General features: G+C 34.7%; 1 protein-coding gene across 8 annotated transcripts in view; it reads left to right on the plus strand.

Annotated features, from left to right (window-relative positions):
- Nucleotides 1-27,308, plus strand: part of Bckdhb (branched chain keto acid dehydrogenase E1 subunit beta) — a 185,463-nt gene that overhangs the window by 38,213 nt on the left and 119,942 nt on the right. For all 8 annotated transcript variants that reach the window (XR_010041985.1, XM_063233122.1, XM_063233123.1 and 5 more), the window contains 4 exons: nucleotides 3,572-3,705; nucleotides 3,931-4,086; nucleotides 7,463-7,571; nucleotides 24,272-24,369. Coding sequence is in view for 7 of the 8 variants with exons in the window: in XM_063233122.1 (XP_063089192.1) it covers nucleotides 3,572-3,705; nucleotides 3,931-4,086; nucleotides 7,463-7,571; nucleotides 24,272-24,369 (497 nt within the window). In the remaining variant the exon portion in view is untranslated. The remainder of the gene's footprint in view (nucleotides 1-3,571; nucleotides 3,706-3,930; nucleotides 4,087-7,462; nucleotides 7,572-24,271; nucleotides 24,370-27,308) is intronic.

Raw genomic sequence — 27,308 nt, forward strand, 5'->3', positions numbered from 1 at the left:
ACAAAATACCACCCTGAGGGATCCTGTTGAAGTGCAACTGAAAAGAGCGTGACTTCATGTTTCTCTCACTCACCTGTTTCTGACTCATTCTCATAGTGAAAAATCAGTGTGTAGGATGCTGACGCCGCCTGTCTCCATCCAGTCCTCATCCGCCACCCACCGTTTATTCTTCATTTTTCTCTCTTTGCATTTTTTTTTTATTCTTGCTTTTTCTCTGATGAGCTAAAGATGATTTTACCAAGGTTTGTGCTGGGTGGTCCCTCTGCCAAGAAATTTATTCTCTTGGGTATATGTGGTATGCGCATTTTTCTCAGTATCTTTTTCTTAAATGTCTCACTTAGTAGGGCTTTCCTGATCTGTGATCAGCCTACCTCCAATTCCCTGTCACTTGCTTTGCCCTTCTCCATGGCACTTATTGTCATAACTAAAGGATATATTTTCTTTGTTTTGTTTTTCTCGATAATTTCCCTTGACTAGAATGTAAACCTCACTAGGATACAAGTTTGTTTTGTTCTGTTTGTGATTCTGTTCCTTAGCATGCAGAAAAGTACTAATATAATATTAAGTATGTTATAAACCTTTATTAAATAAATGTATAAATTATTTTGTCTTTTCAGCATCATGATTTTTTTACTAAGAAATGGAGTTTTAGGGAATTTAGTATGTAGTGGAGATGACACTTAAGTTCTGGTCTGCCTTGCGTCATAGTACAATCATTCTATTTACCAGTTTGTCTCCCAGGATATATTGTCCGTGAACTTTACATTGAGTTAATTGCATGATGACATCAATATTGTCATCAGTATTGTGTGTTTTGTTAGTGTGCTTATCCTCAATCAATATTTGAGAAAATGAGGAACATATTTTTAATGCATAGTTCATGTTCAAGCACCTTCTGTTTTATCATTAAACATGTCAAAAGAATTTGTTGTCGTAAGATAGTTCTAAGAAAACCAACTTTTTTTGCCTATTAGTGGAAAAAAGAGTGTATTTTCTTTCCAAGATGAAAAAGAATCTGAATCTTGTAAACTTGAAGCATCAAGGAATAAATAATGCTGCATATTTGGTGAAAATAGCTCAGATATTCCAGGGATGTGGATTCCAGTAGAGGCAGCTGAAATTTATGTTTGACCACTGAATTGTTCTTAGTTCAATGGAATCAGATTTTCAAAATAACTATCAGGCTACTTGCAGTCAAGTACAGAACTGATGAGAAATAGAGGTCACACTTTGAGCAGGTGATTATAGATCATGATGAGTGGGAATCATACTTTCAAGTTGTTGCAGGTGTGTTTAAAATTGGAAGCTATAGGATGTGTCTAGTCTATATTTCCTAACACCTCCCTTATTTATAATTCATATTCAAAAGAAGTGATTGAGCTGATAGTGAATTGGATATGTCAAGAAGTACTGTATCCCTGGGTTATAGAAATAAAGCATGATTATCAGCACTGTTCCAAAACATTTGGTTACCTGGCCAACCAATTGGCCTGTTTTTGCATCAGCCCAATCCCTGAAATTAGATTGTGTCATAAAATGCAGATATTAGCTGAGAGGCAATAGACTTTAAAGTGAGAATCAGGTGGTAATGTAAGTAAAGTTATGGTTTGAGTGGAGAGCTTGAGGGCTAAAATCAGACGACTCTAATTAAAAAAAAAACAAACTCCAAACTCATTTCTGTTTCTTGTTTGGTAAGCACACTGATAGCTAACATTTCTCCTCAGCTTGTCCAGATTATTTTCCTGTTGGGTTTTTGGAGTGTCCTACTAGTAAGTTTAATGAGTGTTAGAGCAGTGTCTATATAAGAGTTTGGGGTGTCCCCACATATTGCCCTTCTAAAAAGGCTTTACTATCCAGTCACTGGGATTCTTGGGCAGCTCCCTAAAACTGAGACTGTTGGAGCAAATCATAGCCTTCTCTAACACACATACAGAGACCTCCCTTCAGACAAGCATTATAAATGCCCAGCTTATCCATCCACTGTCCTTTCTATCAAGGGTCAGATCTCCATTCATGCTTTATTTTACCTGATGTCTTTAAACAGTTGTTATAATTTTCCAAGAATTGATAATGTTTAAATGTGCAAGCATAGTCTTGAGAGAAGCAATTCTGCCATTATCTTTAAACTTCAATAAATTGGGATATAGAGGTTTTTCATTATTTGTTTATTTATTTACTTATTGGTACCAGAGATTGAACTCATGACCTCGCACTTGCCAGGTAGGTGCTTGTGGCGCTAAGCTAAATCCCTGACCTCTTATCATTCCATTTAAAAGTCCTTCTAATTCCCATTAATTAATTTTAATTTCTTTGAGTCATGTGTTATTTAGATATGTATTTTTAAAACTGTAGTACAAAGACTTTCTATTTTTTTGTAAATGATTTTTAGCTGCATTGTATCATGGTCAGAGAGTATACTTTGTAAGATATATCTACCAGCAGATGAATGGATAAAGAAAATGTAGTCTTTAAACATAGTGGAGTACTACTCTACCATAAAGAAAGATAAACTTCTTTTATTTGTTATTTGTAGAAAAATGGGTACACTTTGAGACTATACTGTTAAGGGAAATATACAAGTTAAAATATTGCATGGTTTCTCTTATATGAAAGATGCAAATTACAAATAAAAAGCAAAATAAAACATACTAGGAAGTAGAGTGAAAGATCTTGTTCAAATGGTAAAAGGAATCAAGTAATGGGAGGAGTCCGAAGGGAGAGGAAAGAAAGTAGAGAATAGAGAAAAAGCGAATCAAAATATATTGTGAACATGTACCAGTTCCCAGAAAGAATGTAAACGTATTGCTAACACATACTCATAAAAAAAATCTTTTAATTCTTTAAAAGTTGTTGATACTGGATTTATAAACAGTATATGATTTCTTAACGTCAGCGTGTCTACAGTAAAGAGAATTGACTTCTTAGCTAGTGTGCAGTGTCGTGTGTGCGTGAAGTAGGTCATGTTTATTATCGTGTTCTAATCTTTCATATTTTTGCCCTTTGCTTTTTCAGTTGAAGCTAGCGTGTTAGAAGGCTCTCAATATATTATAGATTTGTTCATTGGTCTTTTTGGTTGTGTTAATTTTTCTCATTTATTTGGAGTTCATTGTTAGATGAGTTTAAGTTTAGGATTTTTATGTCCTTGTGAATTAAATACTCTTAAAGTACAAGTTTTGCCTATTTATTGCCCGTAAGGCTTTTTCCCTTAAAGGTCTACTTTGTTTGCTGCTGGAAAAGTTACATGTTTTTGTTTGTTTTTCTTTTTTTCTGTCCTAGTGGTTGAATCCAGTATCTTAGGCATTATGTCTTCTAAGTAGTTAGATTTTGCTTTCTTTAATTCAAAGAAATGAAGACTGTCCAGTTGGATACTCTTTCTTTAACTGGAACATAGAGGTCATTACAGTGAATAGAATTACCAGTTACATTTACAGTCATCAATACAATTTTTTTATTTATTACCTTTGTATATTTCCCCTTTCAACCAATATTAATTTATTAAATTTTTGGATGTTTTGTGCATTACACTACTCTCATTTGCCTTTTTTAAAATTTTCTTTCCTTCTTTTTAAAGGAAAAGACAGAGTTTTTAATACCCCGTTGTGTGAACAAGGAATCGTTGGATTTGGAATTGGAATTGCAGTCACTGGTGCTACTGCCATTGCCGAAATTCAGTTTGCAGATTATATTTTCCCTGCTTTTGATCAAGTAAGTCTATTAAATTTTACTGTGAGTGATCCTTTGAATGGTTAAGTCCGTGGAATACTGAAATATTGCCCCATCCTCCCATCACCCGTCTTACACACATTTGTTATTCTTGAGGTAGTGTTTTACAGTTAACATTTTGTGGTAGGTAACATTTCTAAAGTGTTATTGTGGGAAATGGATTTGGAAGGATGGACTCATTGTGACATGCCCCTTATCTCCCTGCAGATTGTTAATGAAGCTGCCAAGTATCGTTACCGCTCTGGGGATCTTTTTAACTGCGGAAGCCTCACGATCAGAGCTCCTTGGGGCTGTGTTGGTCATGGGGCTCTCTATCATTCTCAGTGTCCTGAAGCTTTTTTTGCCCATTGCCCTGGAATCAAGGTATTCTCATTAACTTACTTTATTTGATCCTTATTTGATACTGTCATTTCGGTTGGTTCTGTTAATTGTAGCTGTGGTAATATGCTTATCTGGAGGAATACAAGCAGGATATTTTGAATTTATGCAAACTTAAAAATACTTAAGAAAGAAAAGTTAGCATTTCTTTTAGGTCAGTGATGACATGTCTGCTTTCATAGAATGGTCTTTGTGCCATAGCACTGACTTGACACTGACAGTAATTGGCTTCGTAACTTTGAAGTGTATGACTGAAAGCATAATTAGCTTATCTTCCACTTCTTTCAAAACTGTTTCTTTCTTATAGGGTTTTTCTCATTTAGCTGATTCTGACTGATACTAATAAGTCTACTGTTTAGACCATATTTACTTCAAAGTCAGAAGGCTAAAGTTTTGCTTTTAGTCCCTTTCTTACTTTTTAAATAGACTATATGAAGGCTGTTGCCTAGATATATTTTTTCCCAGTCTATAGTACGGTAGTACTTGCTCATTAACTGTGAAACCTCTCCTTCTGATATGTGGCCACCACAATAGCTTAGGTCTTTTTTTATTAGTAGTACATGTTAGCAGTATGTCATGTTTATGTTCTTTGTGTGGAATTGGTACCTAGGCATAACGCGTCTGTGGTGGATTAACTAATGATCAGTTTGAGTGGAAATGCCCATCTGAACTTTGTCAGTGAGATTCTGGAAAACCCACCTGAAGAATGTTGCCAAGATACAAAAGGAGGCCAGGAGGGGAAGGCTGCAAGCTGCCAGTTTCCCAGAAGCTTGGTTGGGGCTGGTTTTCCTGATGTGAACTCGCCTGTTCTCTTCACTGGAGGAGTTCACATCCTTCCTGTCGCCTGGGATGCCTGCTGTTCTCCTTAGTGGAGCTCTTTAGTTGAGTGCCTTAAGTGTTGCTTCCTGTCACCAGCGCAAATCCCTCAGCCTGCAGGCACAGATCTTTCACCCCACTGGCACAGACTCTGGATTCCACCACTGGCCATTGGCCATTTCCAGTGCGGATCCTTGATATGGACTTGCATGAAACATTGCTGAGGCTCTAAGTCTCCAGCTGGACTAGTGGAGGACACGGCCATGGGACCCAGGCCCTTGGCTGGATTCTGCATGTCCCTAGTACGAGGACAGATCTTTTGTAATCCTCTGCATTTGACTTTTTGGGTGAATATTAATAAATTGTCCCATAAATGATGTGTCCCATATTAAATCTATTCTCTTGCAAATCCTGATGACAATGACACTGTCATTTCCCTTCTTACCGCCTCTGTTTTGGATCCCCTTCCCATGTGATAAAGATGTCTCCCTATTTCCTATTTTCTATCTATTATTTTGTTCCATGTTTATAATTTGCATTTCTCATACAAGCTTGTGTGTCTGATTTACATCACTTAACATTATGGTTCCAAAGTGTATCTATCTTTCTATAAATGACTCAAGTTCATCTTACTTTGAGGCGCAGGAGCACTCCTTTGTGAGTAATTCCTCTTTATTAGAAAGTGTTCAAAGGAAGCATTATAGAAACTCACAGATATTTCAGTCTGGAGATGCATTTTCTTTTCTGACAATACTAGCAGGTTGTGAACATGTGTTTATCATTCCTACCCTCTTCTTTTCTGTGAGAAGAATGCTGTAGGCCTTTTCCTTAGTTGAGTTGAGGTTGGGACAGAAGCTATATTTGAAGTAATACTGTAATTTTGTGTTTGAGTGAATGCAGATGCAGATTTAATGTTATAAACACACTGTTTTAAAAGCAGATCTTTTCTTTCAGTCCCTTACCTTATCCTTTCCTTCCTTTGTTCCTTCTGTTTTCTCTTTCTTTTTCATCGCAGGTGAGAAAACTATGCATATAAAATAAAAAGGCTAAAAATTAAAAACAAGTAAAATTCATTCAATGAAAATAACATAAAATGACTTTGGGGGCCAAGTGTAATTTGTTTTAAGGAATCTTATTTGAGTATGTGTTATAAATTTGGACTATTTTTTTTTTTTTTTTTATCGGAACCAGGAATGGAACTCACAACCAGGCGCTTGCAAGGCAGGCACTTACGCTGCTGAGCTAAATCCCCAGCCCCAAATTTGGACTTATTTTAAAAATTCTTTTTATGTAATACTTGCCTTCATATAATTATTTTTATAGTCACTAATATAAGGCCCAAGTTTGTGACTTGAGGCAGTGTGATATAGAAGTTAAGTGCTTGGGCTTTAGCATCAGTCAGAAGTGGATGAAAATCTCTGGTCTAGCAAATAGTATGATAGCTTCTTGCTATCTCCTTAAGCTCTGGTCTTTTTTTTTTTTGGTACTGGTGATCAAACTCAAGAACTCACATTTGCCAAGAGGCACTTGCTGCTGAGCGATCCCAGCCTCTATTTCTAAAATGGAAAAAAATGATAGCTAGCTCTTGAGATTACTCTGAACATTAGATGAGTCTACATAGTGTTTGACCAAATAAACATGTGCATTTCCTGCTGTTATTGTCACCTACTTTATCTTTACCCTCATCCTCACAAAGGCTCCAAAGTGGTGGAAGATGCCTGTAATTTTTTTTTTTTTTTGTCTTTTTCATTTTTATTGGTACTGGGGATCGAACTCATGACTGCCTGCTTGCAAGGCAGGTGCTTATGCCGCTGACCTAAATCCCCAGCCCCTAGGTGCCTGTACTTTACAGCAGCCTTAGGCAGGAAGATTGCAAATTCAAGGTCAGTTTTGGCATTTTACAAAAATTTAAAAAAAAAGTGAGGTAGGTTAGAAGGCGTTTGGTTCAATCCTCAGTACAAAAAACAAAAGTGAAACAAAACATAAAAGGTCCTGGAATACTTTCTTGTCACCTAGCAGTGTGAAATACCCACACTTCTTTTTTGTTCTGCCAGATGTAGACTGTATAGTGCACGGGTCACAGAATTCAGTGGATCATAAAATTCAGTGGGAATTAAGTGAAGATTATATTTTTCCTTGGGAAGGAAGGAGATTTTACATGTACAATCAAAGATGAAAATTGTATGCATTTTGTTAGCGTAGTATTAGTAGAAAAATATTTCATTGATAAATTACAGGTATTGGTAATTCTTTTGGCTTAAATATATGCTCTTTGTAAATTTAAAGAAATTTTTATAGATAATTTAGCTCCTTAAGAGAAACATAATGTCTTAGTTATCAGAATATTGAAGGCATCTTCTAAATATTTGTTGAGCAAAAGGGATTTGCGGGGGAGTAATATATAAATTTTATAATAAAGATAATTAGGGTACAATAAGCATTACTATTTTTAGTCATAGTTAATTATTTAAATATCAGCAGTTATAAGAGATTGTAATGGGATGCATTCTTACTAAAATTGTCTTTTAAAAATCTGCTTTTGCAGGTGGTTATACCCAGAAGCCCTTTTCAGGCTAAGGGACTTCTTCTGTCATGCATAGAGGATAAAAATCCTTGTATATTTTTTGAACCTAAAATACTCTACAGGGCAGCAGGTAAACATTTTCTTCATTAAATATTTGTGCTTTATGTGCTTTGTTTTTCATAGTTAAGAACTTTTTAACTTTTTTATAAGTTAATACATACTGTTAGGAAAAATTTCTCATTGATTTCTTTTATATTTAGTTTGTCATCAGGTATGAATTTCATGTTTGGGGCGACCCAGTTAGCTATTTTATATATTGCTGTGAAGACAAACAATGTGAAATGGTAGAGAGTAGAAGGGAACCATGTTTAAATATATTGTAAATGCTTAGTAAATGTGGTTGAAACGAAGTAGCAAAGAGCTCATTATACTAAGTAATATCTAAATTTCTCTTTAGTTTAAGTGACTGTTAGGACTGCTTGTAAATCAGGATACTTAACAGTTGCAGTATCTGTGGTATCAATTCTACATTAGGGTGACTCAGCAAACTGGGATGCTTGGTCACCTTCGTTTTAGCTCAAAAAAATCATGTATCTATAAATACTTATGTGTAATTGGAAATCATGTATCTATAAATACTTATGTGTAACCGGACATTTTAAATATGAATGGACTTGTTTGGTTTAAGGTATATTTCCTTTTGAATTAAAAAACTTATGCTGCCAAATCACTTTTTTTTTTCTTTGAAGAGTTACATTCAAAACCACGTTTCCCCTGTGATGTAATTTATGTGGAACAAAATGAACAGTGTTCAGTTCAATGGGTTTTCGACAGTCTGCGTAATCACTGTCCAAAACAAGATATAGAATGTTTTAGTCACACTTGGAAGCCTGCAATCTCTTCCTGAAAATCTGTTCTCCCTACTCCATATTCAGCCACTTTCTAATTGCTGTTAATTAGTTTTACGTGTTCTTGGGCTTTGACTAAATGGGGTTACAGAGTATATATTCTATTGTGTTTGCCTTCTTTTGTTTAACCTGTTAGGCATTCATGTTGTGGTTTATGTCAGTAGTTTGTTCCCTTTTCAATGCCCAGTGCCAGTCCATTGTGTGAATATACATTATTGTTATTATCATCAACTATGTATGACATTAAAACATTATTAATAAGTAATGAACGTTGCCATTACGTTGCGTGAATGTTTACTGTTGTTGTTACTAGTAAGTAATAATAAATATTCTTTTTCTAAGCTTTATAATTGTTACTAAGCAGAGTAGCTTGCTTCTTCTGTCTTCCCTAAGCTAGTGTTCGCTATACTTCACTATATTGCAGCTATATTCCTGAGGCTGTCAATGAATTAAATGGGAAATGTTTCTTGAGTGTAGGAAAACGATCACCTGAAAATCTGAGGCACATATAGTGTTTTTGAAATTACATTCCATTGTATGAATATCCGTAATTTTTTCATGCCCATGAAAATAGGCTTGTGTTTCACTTTATTTTCAAGCTAATGTTCATCTTTGTTTTCAGTTTTTGAAAATTGTCCTCTGCAGTGTTAAGGTAAAGATTTTTTCCACATCTCAGTTAGCAGCATAATTTCTGAAATAAAGTTTTTTAAAGATTCTAGCCAAATATTTCCATAGGGAACTAACATATTAGGCATCCAAAGAAGTTAACTTGTTGACTCTACAAATTTACCCACAGTAGAATTGGAATCTATGGCTATATGATTTATATTGCAAAGTCTTGTTGTAGAATGTTTCAGTTAGAGGTAACTTTAAGGCTTCAACTTACAATTGCAGTGCATGGCTTTCTGTCATTCATCATCTTGTCTGTCTCTTGGTCTCTTGTTTTCTTTATGGAACATATTCCCATAGCTACCACTTTTAACTCCGTGTGGTCCTGAGGGGGCTGCCGGTCATCATCCCTGACTTCCATGATCTCAGAATGTGGGCCTGCAGTGCAATCCCAGTCACTCTGACTTCTGGGAATTTTTTGTGTGGACACAAAGCTGCACTGTCTGTGGGTGATTGGAGCCCTGAATTACCTTTTCCCTTTAATTTTTTGTTGATCAGTGAGCTTCTCCAAAATCCTTAATCTTACTTGAAATTTAACTTTCTTTGATTTTAAATTCCTGTAGACCTGACTTACACAGTAGACAGTTTTGACTAATGTAATATGTAGTATTGGTTAGAGAAACAATGCATCCCTTTTGAGCTGAAAATGTTGCTAGCTGGCTTACTACAGTAAACGTCAGACTTTCATAATTTAATATGGATGCTACTTTTGTCCAAATAGCTGAAGTAGCAAACTCTGATTTATTCATAATCATACCTGGCGAGGTTGCTGAGAGGATTAGGAGAAGTGATCCACATGTGTATTCATGTAGGTTTTAGTGCTGTATAAGTGTGCAGACATACAGACTGTTTAATTCTCACAACAACCTTATCAGGTAAATTCATTATCACCAAAAATGGATGAAGAAATTGAAAATTAAAGAAGTTAAGTAACTTTGTCCAAAGTCACATGCCAGGATTTGAACCTGGAGTCTGTCTCGAGAGCCCAGTGTCAGTGACACTAATGATTCCAAGTACTTTTGACAAAAGTGCATGAGGTGGTGCTGTCCCTTTGACAGACAAGAAAGCTGAAATTTAGTATGCTTAGGAAACTTACTGTAGCAGACAGAGGTAGTATGTGATGGAGCTGTGTTTTAAACCAACATGTTTTATCAGAGAAGCTCTCCTGTATTAAGTATTACACTATTGCACATAACTACTATTAAGTATTGCACTTTTGCACATAACTACTATTGAATAAAGGATGTAAATGAAATGTAAGTTCTTCCACTGTTGCAGTTTCATGTCAGAGAATAATGCTGTTCTTTGAAACTTTCCTGAAGAATTACAATGATGTGTTCTTTAACCGAATGGAGACGTGCACATACAAGCTATTGCCATCATTAAGACAGGACATCCCTGTATTGTGCAGTCTCAGCTTCAGTATGCACTACATTAGTTTCTCCATTGCATAGGATTAAATCGCTGCTTTGATACAAAAATTACATGTCACAGTCTAGTGTAGTGACAGCTGGGGAGATGGCAGAGGTTGAAGTTCTTCTTTTCACCATGAAGTCATTGAGTGTTCCCAAACAGAGGCAGAGGCACTTGGTAAATGTAAGTCTCCTTGTGCTTGGCTGGGACCTGGTGGGACTCCTTCATGAACAGATGTCATTGTCCCTGTCTCAGCTCTTTTTGACCTCTCTGAAACCTTCATTTTTGGACCTGGTGCCCATGTACTGTTCTTTACTAGAATGTCTGTTCTGAGGGCTCTCTTCTACCGTCCATGTAGAAATTACTTCTTTCAATTCTGCCATTAGCTAAATAAACTATTACAGATGAAACTAAAAATACAAAAGTAATACTATCATCATGCAGCAATTTTCTTGAATTTTTCTACTTATTTTAAATGCATAATGAATAGATATAAAACTTTGTTCTAAATGTAACAGGAAAAAGGAACCTAATAATATGTTCAGGTTTCCAGGTTATTTTAGTTAACATATTTAAATGCAGTTGATCTTTTTTGGAATGGCAGATAATGTTTAGAAATGATAAAAGAACAGCCCAGGAAATGTCAAAAATGTACAAAATGTTTATAATTCAGAAAGAGATGAGTCAAGTTACATTATCAGATAGAAGCACCTGGAGGAAAAGATACTCTCCTATGTCTTGTGAACTAGTGGTTTTATTTAATTGAATCATGATACCAAAGTAAATATGGCTTTTATCTGTGGTTCGCCTAGGGAGAAAGCATGACAGTCTAAAAGGCCAAAAGCTGGTACTCTCTGATTTCTAGGATTTTTGGAAAAATTCAAATATGTTTCATGAAAAAAATAGGTCATAATGATATTAATGATTTTTAAGGGAAATGCACTAATATATGAATTCACACATTGTGAGAACATTATTTTAAGTAGTTTTTGAATGGCAAAAGATATAAATAGTTTTCCTTTGTAGAAAAATTTTGTATTTTACATTAAGTAGATTGTTTTTGTTTTTGTGCAAACTAGGACATTTAACGTTAGGTATAGTTATTGATAGGAATATATTAAATCCATTAGTAAGAAGATTTAATGCATTTGTTCATTTTAACTAGGCTTTAAATTAAATTTTATATAATGTTTTTATATAATACCTTACAAGCAAAAATAACAGTTCCTTACTCAGCCCTTTCCAAATCCATGCTCTGTCCCCATAAGCAACTGCTTTCCATTGTTTTATTGGTTTCTTCTGATAGTCATCATATTAGTAAATAAGGTACTTACACTACTTTTAAAATGTGTAAAGTCTTGTTATTTTAGCATCTGCGTTAGTCAGCTTTCCTTTTGCTGGGGAAAATGCTTGACACTTAAACTGTTAAGGAAGGAGGTTTTTATTTGGCTCACAGTTCCTGAGGTTTCAGCCATGGTTAGCTGGCTACAATCCAGAAATACCAGAAGAGAAGGATTTTGCTGCTTAGCTCAGAGCAGCCTAGAAGAATAGCAGGTTGGAAAGTGCATAGAGAGCTATATCCTCCAAAGCTACTTCCCACAACCCAGTGACCCACCAGCTGTGAGCATTACTCGGTTAATCCACTGATGAATACAGCACCACCACCATCCAGTCACCTCTCCAGGAGCCTCTTAATCCAGTCAAGTTGACAATTAAGATTAACTGACACAAACTGGTGTATGCTTGTAATCTCAGCACTCTGAGACCTAAAATAGGAGTTCAAGCCCAGTCTGGGTGTCTCAGTTATTTAGTGAAGTTCTGTCTCCAAAAAAAAGATAAGGATGTAATTTAGTGTTAAGACCTTGGATTCAGTCCCCAATACCAAAAAGCAAGTGAAAACCTTTCTGCTAAAAGACAGGAGAATTTAAATTGTTTATACCTTCTTTTCCCCAGCACACAGTATATATCCTCCATGTTTGCAGACTTCTTCTGGAATCTTTATGAATTGTAGTTTTTGATCAGATCATAATTTAGTGGTTGTATTGCTGTGACCGTATTGGTGAGATTCATGATTGAATGAGAAATACATTTTATCATTCCTCTTTGGTGTACAATTCTTTTTCTTTTCATTTGCTTTATTCCTTGTATTCTTATTACTTAACTCCTCAATGCAAATTTTGTTGTTGTTGTTTACTTGGACATCTTCAGTGGTCAATCTGAATTTTCTTGCTTCCTCTTGGTGTCCATTGTGTCCTCTTAAGGTAATTGAATATAGTGAGTTTTGGAACCAGTCTGATTTGGGTTTGAAATACTGGTGTTTAGTATGTGAGGGTAGTAATTCTACTTTCTTCTTGAGCTGATTTTATTATTGGTTCCTGACCCGATTAAAAAGAGATACACATGAGATTCCATCTTACCCCAAAAGGTACAGGGAAGAAGGAACCCTTGTTCTACCTTGTTGTTAGGAATGTAAACTAGTGAAAATGCTATAAAAACCAGTATGAGATTTCTCAAAAACTAAAAGTAGAAATTCCATTGGACTTTACTAGTCCCCCTCTAGATATTTTCCAAAATAGTTAAAGACATCATATTGCAGTGATATGTGCATCCATATATGTGTAGCAGAATGATTCATAGTAGTTAGATTTTGGAAGCAACAGATAAATGAATAAATAAAATGAGATACCATATTTACATACAGTGAAGTACTATACTGTCATAAAGAAAGATAAACTCAAGTCACTTGTAGGAAAATAGATGTACCCTGAGACCATAATATTAAGTGAAATAAAGCAGGCACACAAGCTTAAATATCACATGGTTTCTCTTATATTAGAAACTAAATATAAATAGCAAAGTGAAAGACAATGGAAAGATAGGGGATAGATTTTTCTCTTATGGAAAAGAGAGTAAGATTGAGGGAGGGTGTGAGTGGGGAGGAAAACAGGGTGCAAAAGAGATTAAGATTTGTTTTGTAAATGTACCAATTTCACACAAAGAATGTAGACATTTTGTGCTGCAAACATACTAATAAAAATAAATTTTAAAATTACAGACGTAAATTAGGCACCAAATTCTAAAAATAAAATAATTAAAAAATGATACACTCAATCAAGTAATCAGATAATGTTATATTTTGGCATGAACAGTTACAGTTCAGTTAACAATGCTTTGCTTTCTTAAAAAGGCCTACTTTCTCATTATAGAGCTAATGTGTTCTCCATTTATGCTTAATAAGCTTCTCCTGAAGCTTAGTGGTTGTAGGCCGATGGTATGGCTGCACATAGCTGGACATCCAAGTCTTATCTGGCCTTTCTCATGAGTCTGTAGTGAGTCAGAATCAGATGTGGATGAGCTTTGCTGGTTGTAGGAGACCATTTCTGATGTTTCGTCAGTGACTGCAAGGATCTCGTCTCTCTGTCTCTTCTTCCTTGCACAGGTTAGCTCAGGTTTATTCTCATAGTAGAAGCTGAGGTCCCAAGATCCCAAGATAGCCATGACACTTGTCATGTAGTCTTGTAGTTATACACCATCCCTTTTGCTCTTGTGTATTAGCTAGAACAAGTCACAAAGCCAGCCAATTTCACGAGGAGGGCAAATATGTTCCATTTTGTCATGGGAGGATCCTGCAAAGCCACACTGGAGAGTACAGTGAGGGTTGAAGGGTTGTGCTGATTTTTCAGTCTTTCAGAGACAAGATGTAATCAAAAGTGGTAAGAATGATGGGTTAGGTGTTTGAATCAAGGGGGGAATATTTTGAGGGATATTAATGACAATGTGTCTTCTACCATAATTTTAATTCATTAATTTTAATTCATAATTTTAATCCATTTTTAAAATCATATTGCATGTGCTTTTACCGTGAAGTACAACAGAAGATAAAGGAGCTTATTAAATCCAACTTGTAACATCTGCAGACTTGTGTATACTGTTGGCATGTTTTAGGTATACTCTTAAATATATGTTACTGTTAATTATTTTATTTACTTGATTGGACCTTCTTATTTGATATTTATTCTTTTCTGATTGTTCATGCAGATTCCTATTTCTGTGTTAAACTTAAGAGATAGCCTTTGTTGTAAACCTAGAACTCCAGATTCTTAAAACAAGTAGGACATCAGCCATTATGCCATGATTTTATTTAGTGATGATAGGCCTTGACTTAATGTTGAGTAACAAGAAAGATCAAAGCTTTTCAATTGACTGGTTAAATGCAAGGTTACCTTTGATTTTACTGATTGTGGTTGAGCTGATAAACTGAATTGCTCATGAAATAGGATCAGGTGGAATTTTCTGATACCATGACCTTAGTCTTTATACTATCCACTCTGTAGGCTAAGTTTGAGCATTAAACATACATCCTTTTTTATCATTAACCTTAGGATACTTGATATTCTTAAAAAAAAAAACTGATACTGATATTCTTTTCTTTTCTTTCTTGTTTTTTTTTTTTTTTTTTTTTTTGGTGCCGGGGATCAAACTCACGACCTTGTGCTTGCCAGGCAGGCAGTTATGTCCTTGAGCTAAATCCCTGGCAAGATACGGATATTCTTAATGAGTAAGTTTCAACTGAGAGATAGTGACTTATTTTTGTTTTTGAATAAATTTATTATCAGGAGTCACATGTTGAAACATCACTGAGCTATGTAGAATAAAAATAATGAAAGTTTTTAAAGCCTAACTCCCTATTTCCAGCCCCCTTCTTTAGTCCTTTTTCTGTACGTTTATATGTGTATACATATATGAATACATAGAACATGTGCGCTTACATGTAAAGTTAAAAACAATTGTGTTATAATCATTGTTTGCTCTATAACTAGCTGTATAAATCTTTTTCTATGTATTTATAAAAATGTGTGAATATATGAATACCTATACATAAATAATAAAAATCAAAACCGATTATAAACATTCTAAAAGTTGCTTGTCTTACCAAATAATTTGGTTATTTTTTATCTCAATTCACATAACTCTAACTGATTTTTTTTAACTCATTGAGTTTCCTTTTCCCTATTATAGCAAACAGAATTATTTCTGAATTCTGACTATTTTTTAAAAAATGTTGAATCAAACATCCTTGTTTTTATTTATATAAACATGTATATAATATATATATATATATATATATATATATATTGTGTATATACAAGGTACATTGAAAAAGAAAATTGTGTCAGTGTTCTTTGTTATAAAAACTATAAAATTTATATTAATTCATTTCTTGTATTCTTTAAGTTCCATATATGCTTCACTTGAGCTCTAAGTAGTAAATGATTGTTGATACTATATGCTGTGAGTCTCTAAGTGGAAGTTAGTAAAAAACTTCTGTAAGAATAGGGGTTAATAACGAAAGAATTCTGGAAGAATAAGGAAGATTCTGGAAGGATAAACATTATGTACTGAGGGAGAGAGACCTAAATAAGGAATTTTTTGCAACTTGAATGATAAGGTTGAAAGTTGGAAAATTTTGACAGACATCTTGGCAACTTGGCATCCTGAGAGTGAAAATTTTGTGTTTTCTATTCTCTAGAACATTTAAAACATTTAAAAAGATTTTTAAAAATTAGCTTTAGATTCTCAATAAAATTGAGAGGAAGCTTCAAGTATTTCTTATATACTTCCTATCCCCAAACAAGCATTGTGTTCCCCATTATCAGCATACCCCAGTGAGGTGCTGCAGTTTTTAGAATTGATGAACCTATACTGACCATTCATTATTACTCAAAATTCATAATTTATAGTAGGGTTCAGTCGATCATACATATTCTACAGATTAGACAAATGTGTTGTGACATCCACCATTATGGTGTCATAGCAAATATGTTTGCTGTCTCTGTAGTATTTTCTTTTTCCGAATATCATAGAGTTATAATCATGCGTATGAAACTTTCAGAATGGTTTCTTTTATCTTACTAATATGTGTTGAAACTCTCTTCATGTCTTTTTATGACTTGATAGTTCATTTCTTTTTGAGTGCTGAATGATACTCCTTCGACCACCCATACCACAGTTCATCCATTTACTTGCTGAACAGCATCTTGGTTGCTTTCAAGTTTTAAAAATTATATGAAAATATCTATAATAATACTTCATTGTTTAAAGGCATCTACTCAATTTATGGTACTGTAGTTGATTGACTGTCAGATACCTATTTCCTCTTCCTATTTTAGTATCTCTAAAAATGGAATGTAACTTAAAATCCATGGCCTTATGCAGACATCTTATCCAGGAACCAGAAGTTGCTATTATCTGATCACATATAGATATCAAAGTCTATACCAATACCAATGGAATAGGAATCTGTAGCTGTGAATAAAATCTCAGATGCATGAGAACTACTCTTTTGGTAAGGAGGGTGTATCTGACTGTGGTGAGTTGTCAAGCTGGGAAAGTAGGAAACTGCAGTTCCTTAACAGCTGCTGGGAAACAGAAGTCAGAAGCGGGCTGTACATAATTACTGACGTAGCTTGAGAACCTAGTACCAATCTTTTAATTGTCTGTAGATTCATTTAAAAAGTGCTGCATCACTTGTGTGCTTAATGATATACCAAATGATATTCTGTGGAGAAGCATGTGCACTGATGATTATAAGTGCAAAACTAATCAAGAAGAACTAGATTTTAAAAGGGAGGGAGTTTTAGGAATAGCTTAAGCCAATTTGTTTTGCTTGTATTTTGTTTTCATGCATATATCATGATAGTTAATAAGAGATTCCTAACTGCATTTTTTCTTTCATTATGAATAAAATTAAGATTTTAAATGTCATTTTAATTGGTAGATTTTCTTTCTCAGCAGTTCATAGCAGTGCATTTTTTTTTATCATTGACAGTGAAAGTCAATATTCTTTCTCTGTCTCAACATAATTCTTCTTTGTTGAGTGTTTTTTTTTTTTCTTTGAAAACTCTTGTGTGCTAATGTGGAATGACTTTGAAATATTCTGTTAATTTGGTATTAAATTACAAATAATACTTTGGTTCCTGATCACTTTTGTTTGCAAACAATTTGGTTTGCAACCAAAAACATATGACAAACTTTTGCTTATATTTATGAACACCAGATTGGGCGACAAGCACAACCATGGATATCTTCCCCACATAAACACAAATGCAGTGATCTTCCTCAAAATTGTAAAGCAGAATTGTAAGCCAAGGTACTGGTGATTTTTTTTTTTTTTTTTTTCCCTGTCTGGCAGTTTGGGCTGGGTTTAACTTGACTGGCTTTGGGGTCTGCCTCAGGTAATTGTGGAATATACTTTTATATTTGGGTTGGATCATCGTGGCATACCTATGTGTGTATTTTGACCCCTCATTCTTTCTGTTTTGGCCCTCTTTCCCTGCTCTGTGTTCTGGCTGCCATGAACTAAGGAGTTTTGTTTTACCATGTGGTTCCACCACAATGTTTCTGCCACAGAACCAGTCACTCGCCAACTAAAACTGTGAGCAAATTAAACCTTTCCTCCTTTAAGTTGTGGATTTTGAGAATTTTTTCAGCAATAAGTATATTGGCTAATATAGAAAATTGGTACTAGGAGTGTGATCATTTCTGTGTCTATAGTTAACCATGTGATTTAGAAGACTTTGGGATAGGTTTGTTGAAGGAGTTTAGAGGTTTGGAGATTTGGGTAGAGAAGTTCTAGAATGCTGTATCGAAAGCCAGATGAGTAATTTTGGTTAGATCTGAGCAGATCAGCATATATTAGCACACAGGCCATGTGTGTTACGCCCTGGAAGAAAATCTGTCTACATTTGGCCCATGTCCTGTGATTTTTCAGGGGACTGAGATACATGCACTAAGTAATCTGGCAAAGGAAATTTTAAGATTGTCTTAACATGTAAGCTGTGGCATGAATACTACTAACTGCTTTTAATAAGATTGATAGTGAAAATTTGGGTCCAAGCGCAGCGCAGAACAATTTTATAAATTTTAGCCCAGTATGATCCATGTGTGCAGTTGGGGCCATAGGAGTAGACTACTAAAGAGATTAGCATCTTTAAAAAAGAAGCCAATCGCTTTGTAAAGTAGAAGGATACTTTGAAGGCAATTCAGGAATCAGCAAGACTATATCCATTGCTGATTGGAAGATACCAAAGTGTCAACGTTGTATGAATTTATCCTTTGTATGAAATTCCTATGTGGTTCTTTGTTATAGACAATTCATTGGAAAATATTTACTATAGGTTTTCAAATATATTAAACGTGAAAGATGAAGGTTGATATTTTTGCTAAACTATGAAATACAACCTACTAGAGAGTCCATGAAAAATACCTATGAGTATTTGAGATGACTGAACAAATTACATCATGAATGTGATTAAATTTTAGTACATAAATCAAATATGCTGCATGTATTATGGAATATCACTTTCATAAAATCTTGTTTTTGTTGTATGTTGTTAAATGAGACTGGAAACTGTAATAAGATTAATTTGGAAGTTTCATAATAAAGCATACCAAGGTGCTTTATTATATGATTATTTTGTGACATATGTTTTCCAACTGTTATGATCATATCTCATTATTGGATTATACAAAAAATTGGAAATGTGAGATTTTCCAAATATTAAAGGAAAAATATTTCAAATGCATTTTTGTTGAAATCAGATTAGGGGTTTATTATGTCAAGTTGATATTGCTGTTCAATTAAAAATAAGTGAATCTTTTTTACTTTTCAGTGTTACAAACACATGGTATTCTGGAAAGATAACTTGTGAATATATTTAGAATCTTAAATTGATCTTATTTGTTGAAGTAGTCTCCAGATTACATCCAACGTAGTGTTTGCAGTTTCCGACCTGATGTTTTATTTATATATAAATAGTTTAGTTGGTTACTAATTTTTGTTTAGTGGTCAGGAGTTTCTAGCAGAATGGTACGTGACATGCATAGATGTTATATTTACATTTCTGGTCAGGTAGGATATAGTTAAGATTGTCTCTGAAGAGGAGGAGAGTGCACATAATCATCCTGAATGTTGTTGTGCTGCTTTTACAGTTGTGAGACTTACCAGAAGCCTCATTTTCTATGTTTGCTCTAACATTTTCAAAACATGATTTCTTTCATGGAGAAATATGGTTTTACAGCAGCTGTGTCAGTGCTATGTAGGCAGTAATAACAAGGATAAGAATAACTCTTCTTAGTACAAAAAATTTCTTTATTGCCTTAATGACTCTATCATTCAATGATTTTAAATTGTAATGCTCTTTTTCCCTAAGAACACAAAAGATGCCCGTGATGATTAACTTATTATGTCCTTATTCTGTTCCTATGATGTCCTATGATTATAGGTGGGATAATGGGGTAAAAACTAACGTACTTTTTCAGAGATTACCAAATTAATTAGATAACTGGAAGGTCAGAGGTGAGTTTCTGACTGAGAGATTTGCCTCATTTAGCAGTCTCTTCCATTAGACTATAAATTTTAACGAATGAGAAAAACTGTTTTCAGGTATGGAGACTTTGAATATGCTGTGGTAATCAGGCAGCATGAACTAACATTTTGGAAACATACTTCCTTTTTCAGTGGAACATTTATGTGTTATTTTTTTCCCACTATCATGTATAATGCAACATGGAGGAAGTCCTCCCCAAGTTTCACATTTGTGGGGGAAGTGCCATTCCTGGAGATTAGTGCCCGGAAGGAGAAATGACCCTCTTATCTCTGAGGTAGTCATAGTGTGCTTCACGGGGAAACAGGCACCATGGAATGTCAGTGGTGATAATTTTGCGGATGCTTTCCATAGCAGTTGTTAATATATTGAATCAGAAAAAAATGGAAAGTGATTTCTACAGGTAGAAAAATACAATTTATAAGTTTCAGCGTGTATCTTTACCTGAAACATCATGTACATCTGTGTTTTCTTAGGTGTATCTCAAGCATGCACATACTTTCACATGTCTATTTCTTTGCATTATATTTCTTTTCTGGATGGAATCCCCTCTACATTTTCTTTTATCTCAAGTATCTGTTCATTTCTTCAGGCCTCCATTAGCTGTATTCTTTTTTTGGAGGAAATCTTGATCCCTTTAACAGCTTGCTGTCTTTTTGTATTTCTAGAGCACTTTGTTCTTGTCACTGATAGATGTTTTTATTTGTTGGTTAATATAATCTCTTTCCATCTTTATAACTCCCAGTCAAGTCTGTGCTGCACAGTGGCATGGACTGCCCTTTTCAATTTTGGATGATGGGTGAATATTTTGGGTACATACTCCCTATTAAATGAATAAACTGTATTATTATTATTATTATATATAATGATTATATTATTTGTGCACCCTCTTTTGTAAAAGTGTTTAACATTGTTTCTCAAAGGAAAATTGGAAGAGGAAAGGCAGAGAATGGTAAATAAAATGACCAACATAAGCAAATTCATACCCTGAATCTATAATTGAATTTGAAATATGCATATAAGTGCATTTGCATGTACAAGAAAGCAAACATATAGAAATTCTTCATTGTACATTTTAAAATCTATCCTGTCATTATTTTATCTTTTGTATTTTAACCTAGAAAGTATTTCTGATTTCTCCCAAGTTGTACATTTCATCAATATTCTATGTACTTTGTGCTTCAGGATTTTTCTGAAGTGTTCCTTAGTGCAAAGATTTGAGTGTAATCAGCATGTGATGAATAGAATGGACTCAATTCAACCGCTATGAACAGAGAAATGTATAAGCTCACATGGATAGTGCTCTTTAGCTCTTGAAAACTTGTGTTCTGACTCCTGTTTACTATGTCTTTCAAAAAGCACAGAGCTACGGGTTAGGGATTCTAGAATGCTAATGTGAAATAGTAATTTTTTCTTGAAATAATAACTTTTACATTGAAATTAATGTAACTACAAAATACTGTGAATTTTCACAAGCATTCCAGGTGACTTATTTACCAAGTTTAAATAAATGAAAATATTAGAGTTATTTTCTTGCTCTCAAGATTAAACTGATGCAAATCTATGTAAAGATTTTTTGGTTGTTATTAATATAAGACTCCCTCTGACTCCAGTTCTCTACATGGCATTTTTAAATTAGAGAATAAAGCATTGTTTGTTATTTGTTAAAATAATGAGAACTTGTTTTTCTGAGTAATTTATTTATGACAACAAAACAGCCACTTGTTGGCAACATTTCAAAGCAAGGAGGCCAAGAAGAGAACCTGTTTCTTTTGGTGTGGAAGCTCTTAGTCCTGTGTTCCAGGGATTTGCTAATTGTCAACTGCCATCAGATTTATAAGGCAGAAAAGCCTGGACTTGTGTGGTTGCCACTTACTTCATAAGCAAGACTAAATGTGTACTAGATTCAGGACTAAACTACTGACATGTCGATCTTTGCTTCTTTGATCATAGCAAAGAACCTGTGTGCTACGTTTGGTCACATATTAGCATTATTCTTCACCTTCATGCAGATTAACTGCTAAGTAGAGTATGTCTGGTTCCCTGTCTTTCTATTTATCCACCTGTCTGTCTATTTAGCCATTTATGCATCCATCCCATCCATCCATGCATCCATCTACCTAACACTAGGTTTAGATTGGGGTAGAATAATCTCTGAAAGAACATGTTACGTTTATGGCTGGCAGGCAGTAAATATTTTAGGTTTGTCAAGCATTCTTTCTCTGTTCCAACTGTTCAGCTCTGCTACACTGGGCAAAAACAGTGATAGTCAATATATAAATAAATGGCATGCTGTGATTCAAGGTCATGTCGTTTACAAAAGGTTGACTTGTAAATTGTGGTTCAGAAAGTGTAAGAATCTAACTCAACATAGATTGTATGCTACACAAAAACTTTAAAAAATATTTCAATGCTTATAAATATGTTACCACAGCTTATGTCTTAGGGTTGTTAGCTTAATTATCATCTGACTTGGAGTGTTATCTACAAAATATTTTACCATTTTTCTTTTATTTAAACATATTGATCATTTAAACTCATTTTTTTCTGGTACTGATTATGGATTTTATTGGTAGGGTCTATGGCCATGCCTCTGAACACACCTAATCTCATCTAATGTTATTGATTTGGACACACATACATGCACACATACACACACACACACACACACACACACGAATAAAGAATAAAAATGTAGCAACATTAGATTTTATAATTTTTACTTAGAGGTTAAAAAAACTGTATTTTGACATGAAAACATGGCCAAGACATGTTGCTAAGTGAAAAATTGAATTTATAAAGCTTCTAAGTAATGTGTACAATGTGGCTCTATTTGTAGCAAGATAAAGGACAGGCCTATGAATATATTTATCTCCATACATATTGTAAATATCTAAACATATACTGTCAGTCAGAGTTCTTAATTTCCGAACAAATGAAATCAGTTCAGTTCAATATGAGCAGAACATACTTACTGAAGGATAATAAACAACTCAGAGATCTCTGGAGTGCCTGAGAGGCAGGCTTAAAACAGTGCTCAAAGTCACTGTCCTGCAGAGACGCCCAGCAGCTGCCAGTGGGCCCTGCACTGCTGTCTTGGCCATTGTCACCGCTGGGTCTGGATGCTGGATTTCCCTCCTGTTTTTAGTACTCTGGAATGGATTGTGCAGCATTGCTGCTTTTTTCATGTCTTTAGCGTTCAATTCGAAGTCTACTGCAATGTATTTGATGGACAGTTTGTTCTTTTAACCAGGAGGTAAGGGAATCTTAGGAAGCAATATGTGGAACTCACTCTGTGGCAGACAAGGGCCTGCCTTGTGAGGTGGAAGTTTTGCCAAATGTAAGAAGAGGATTCAGAAGCTTGACTGCTTCCGAATGAAACGGTGAAAGGGGTGCACTGTAGACACTCAGGAAACCCTTAGAATTAAATTACTTCTGGACCGTGAAGTTGCAAGGACAAGGGAACAGGATGGGGCTTTTAGTCCATTTTACTCTTCTGTGCTGTTTGAATTAAAAAGAAAGGTGTATATAACAAAAAGTGTATGTAATAAAAATACTGTTGGAAAAATTTAAAAAAGGGAGAGAGCGTTTTACTCAGCTCTTGTGCTATTCTGTTTCTCTCAAGAAACTCAAAAGTTTCCCAAACCAGGCAGCTTCATCAGCTTTCTACTCAGTTTTGTTTCAAAATTCTCTTTATAGTTTCCTTTGATTCATGCAACCTTATATTGAATGTACTTGGGTGGAGAGCAAGACATAAAATGGTTTTCTTTGGGAGACCGCTGGCTTGTTTTTTCTGGCTTGGTAGAGCTGATTCAGTTCATCTTTTTGAGGTCTACTATAGGTGCTTTGCATGAAGGGTTTCAGCTGCTACAGTTAGTGAAATGTTCATAGACGAAGGTGCAAAAGTAAAAAACAACTAAAATGTGGTCCTAGTATGTTTTTTTCCCTTGTTTTTCAAACCACTGTGTAATTAGTGCTTCATGGAAATTCATCCCAAATTAAGTTTTAGCAGATATATTAATGTTTGGAACTTTTAAAAAAATGGTTCTAGGTTTACAAAATACCAAAGATATTTTAAGGAATTCCCATATATGACACATAATTTCCCCTATTATTAATATCTTACATTAGTGTGTACAATTAATAAGCCAATACTTCATTATTATTGACTAAAGTCCATACATTATTAATAAATGTCCTTAGTTTTAAATTAAAGGCTTTTTTTTTCTGTTGTAGGATAGCCAATATATTTTATACATATCTATCCTGTTTGTTTACCTGCATAGTAGTGTCCTACAGCCATAGAAGGCTATTGCTAATTTAAACAAATTACAGACTTTGGGAAAAGAAGAAGTAAAGATTAAGATTTGTCACAAGAAGGTTCTTATATTCTTTTAGGCACAATGTCACATACAAAATTAAATGTTTATTTTTCTCCTTTATTCTATATTTAGTGGAACAGGTTCCTGTAGAACCCTACAGTATTCCACTGTCACAAGCTGAAGTCCTACAGGAAGGAAGTGATATTACTCTAGTTGCCTGGGGCACTCAGGTTAGTATGGTGATCCCAACTCTTAAAGCCCACATTGTGCCTGGAAGCCTTATTTTAAATTCTCATGTGGGGAGAATTGAAAATGATGCTTGTGTTATATTTAGATTAAGAGTATTTGGTGCTATTGATGCTGATTGCTTCTTTTTTTTTTTTTTTAAATGTGACAGGGTCTTGCAGTGCAGTTCAGGTTGGCCTTGAGCTCACTTTGTAGCCCATGCTGGTCTTGAACTCGCAACGATTCTCCTGCCTCAGCCTCCTGAGTGCTGGCTAATTGCTTTTTTTTGTCTTATTCTATTGAGGTATAATTGCAGAAATATATATATATGTATATAGTGTGGAAGTATATATATGTTCAAGATACTCAAAGTGAAAATTTGATATATGTATACATTGTGAACTGATTGCAATAGTCGAGTCAATGACACATTCAGTACTGCAGAGTTACCATTTGTATGTGTATGTACGTGCATGTGTGTGATGAGGACACTTAAAATGTCAAATTGGGGCCAGGGATTTAGCTCAGCATCGTAAGTGCCTGTCTGGCAAGCATGAGGTCGCAAATTCAATCCCCAGTACCAAATAAATAAGTAAATAAACAAATAAAAGAATAAAAGATGTCAGATAGTAAATTTCAAGCACACAGTATATTAGCCGTAGTCATTATTCACAGAATTTACTTATAACCTAAAGTTTGTGGTGCTGATTTGACTGATGGGCCTATTCTGTTATACTAAAATATATAAGCATATGATAAATAAGCTGAAAGTTTGCAAAAATGCATTGATTTAAAACACTTTTGATGCATACTATCAATCCACATTCCTGTTTCTGCACTTGATTTAGGCTCTTTTTGCTCCCATTTCTTATCCTCTGTCTTCTAAGTACTTTGCTGGCCACATGGCCTCACCCAGTGCTTCAGCCTCAGCAGTCCATATTTTCCTCTTCTCTGGGGACCTTCTTCACTGACCCACCTCAGCTTTTCCTGTGTCTTCTTGTCACGTTTCTCTACCTCCAAACTTTAAGCTCAACTTTTTCTCTTGTCATAGACTCTGTATCTGAGTCTCTCTGTTCATCCCTCCCTCACCCACCTTTCCTCACTTCCCCTTTTAAATAAATGGTTGCTTTTTCTGTATTAAAAAAAAAAAAAATTTGTTTTAGTTAACCAAGGGCAGTGTCGTATGTGCTTATTTTATAAAAGTAAAGACAGCACTAAATATAAAGACATTCATAAAGCTTTTTACAGTGCCCCAAGCTCCTGCTGTCTGATCGTTGGAGAGCTGCAGTCCTTTGAGTTCTCACCTAGAGTAGGGTCACCCTGTGCTTGCTGAGTCACATCCCACTGAGGAACCATTTTGTCCTCCACACATCCTGTCACCTTGTCTCTCTTCTTTGCTGGAAAGTGAGTGCACATTAAGTCCTGACTCACATACCTTGCCCTTGTGTCACACCCTCCACTTCTGTGTTAATCTTTGCCTCTTTTAGTCTTTGAAGAAAATGTGTGTTAGCCTTTTGTAGCTGCGCTGCAAGTCTGTGTCAAATTGCATTCCATTCTCTAGGACCATGATAAACAGCTGATGCCTCACTCTTTTGGCTGTTGAGATTTCCTCTCTATGTTTCTTTTATTAAAAAGGTTTGTGTCTGTATATCTGAAGAATGCCTTTCCCTTTAAATAACTTTTATCACTAAACTGTTTAATTTGTGTGTGTGTGTGTGTGTGTGTGTGTGTGTGTTACTTGGAGTCAAGCTCAAAACTGTATTTCAGGCAAACACTGTGCCACTGAGCTGTAACCCAAGTTTCCCTTCCTCTTCCCATTTTTCATTTTATTACATTTTACTCTATTTTAGTACATTTTAAAAAGTGCCTATTTTTCAATGTGGTAACTTTGTACCTGCATCTAATATATTCAGATGATGTTCATTCACCTGTTACCCTCTTTTGCATACACTATTTCCTTCTTGTTGAATATTCATGTCCTTTCTAATTTTCATGCCATGTTTTTTTAAACTTTCTGCAGTCTTGGGAAAACATGTGATACTTGTCTTTCTGAGTATGGCTTATTTCAGTTATCCTAGTAATCCTAGTAATCTCCAATTCTATCTCCAATTCTATCTATCTATCTTTTCCTACAGATAACAGTTTGGATTTTTATGGCTATCTATCTATCTATCTATCTATCTATCTATCTATCTATTATCTATCTATCTATATCCACATACTCTTTATCCATTCTTTGTTTTTGGGCCTAGGCTGGTTCTGTAGCTTGGCTCTTACCAATTTTGTCACAATAAACAGTAGTATGCAAGTATCCCTGTAGTATGCTGATTTTAGTCTGCAAAAGCTGTATAACTGAGTCATATGGTATATTTGTTTATAGTTTTTTGAGGAACTTCTGTATTGATTTGCATATTCCAAGCACTTTTTAAAAATTTTTTGAAAGAGGGTCTAAGTTGCCACTAAATTGCACAGGCTGCTCAGTTTGTGAATTTTTTGCCTCAAACTTTAGAGTAGCTGAGATTATAGGCATATGCTACCATGCCTGGCTCTTATAATTAAACTTGGAGGTTATATTATAGTATCTGTATTTAATTGCTTAATTTCTTTGTATTCCTATGTCTTACAACCTTTGTATCCATTAATTTACTAAATCTACTTTCAGTAATCTATTATTGTAAATGCTAAATCTAAACCGTATCCTACACTTTTATTTTATGTGACATTGGCTGCTATCTTTCTGAAATAGATTTTTTCTTTAATTTCTGGGATATTGTGTCTCCTGTTTTTGATTTTTAAATTTTTTTCTTACCTTTAGCTATTTTTTTTTTTTTTGTGAGCTACTGTTACTGCTGTTTTTCTCTGATATGTTGGTGAGCTATGGATTCCATGATGTTTGCTCTATGTTTCTTCTTCTCTGTGCTTTCCTTACAAAAAAACTACTTAT

The sequence above is a fragment of the Cavia porcellus genome, unplaced genomic scaffold (genome assembly GCF_034190915.1).
Source record: "Cavia porcellus strain 051 isolate PalLab524CR breed Dunkin Hartley unplaced genomic scaffold, mCavPor4.1 scaffold_22, whole genome shotgun sequence".
Classification (NCBI taxonomy): Eukaryota; Metazoa; Chordata; class Mammalia; order Rodentia; family Caviidae; genus Cavia; species Cavia porcellus.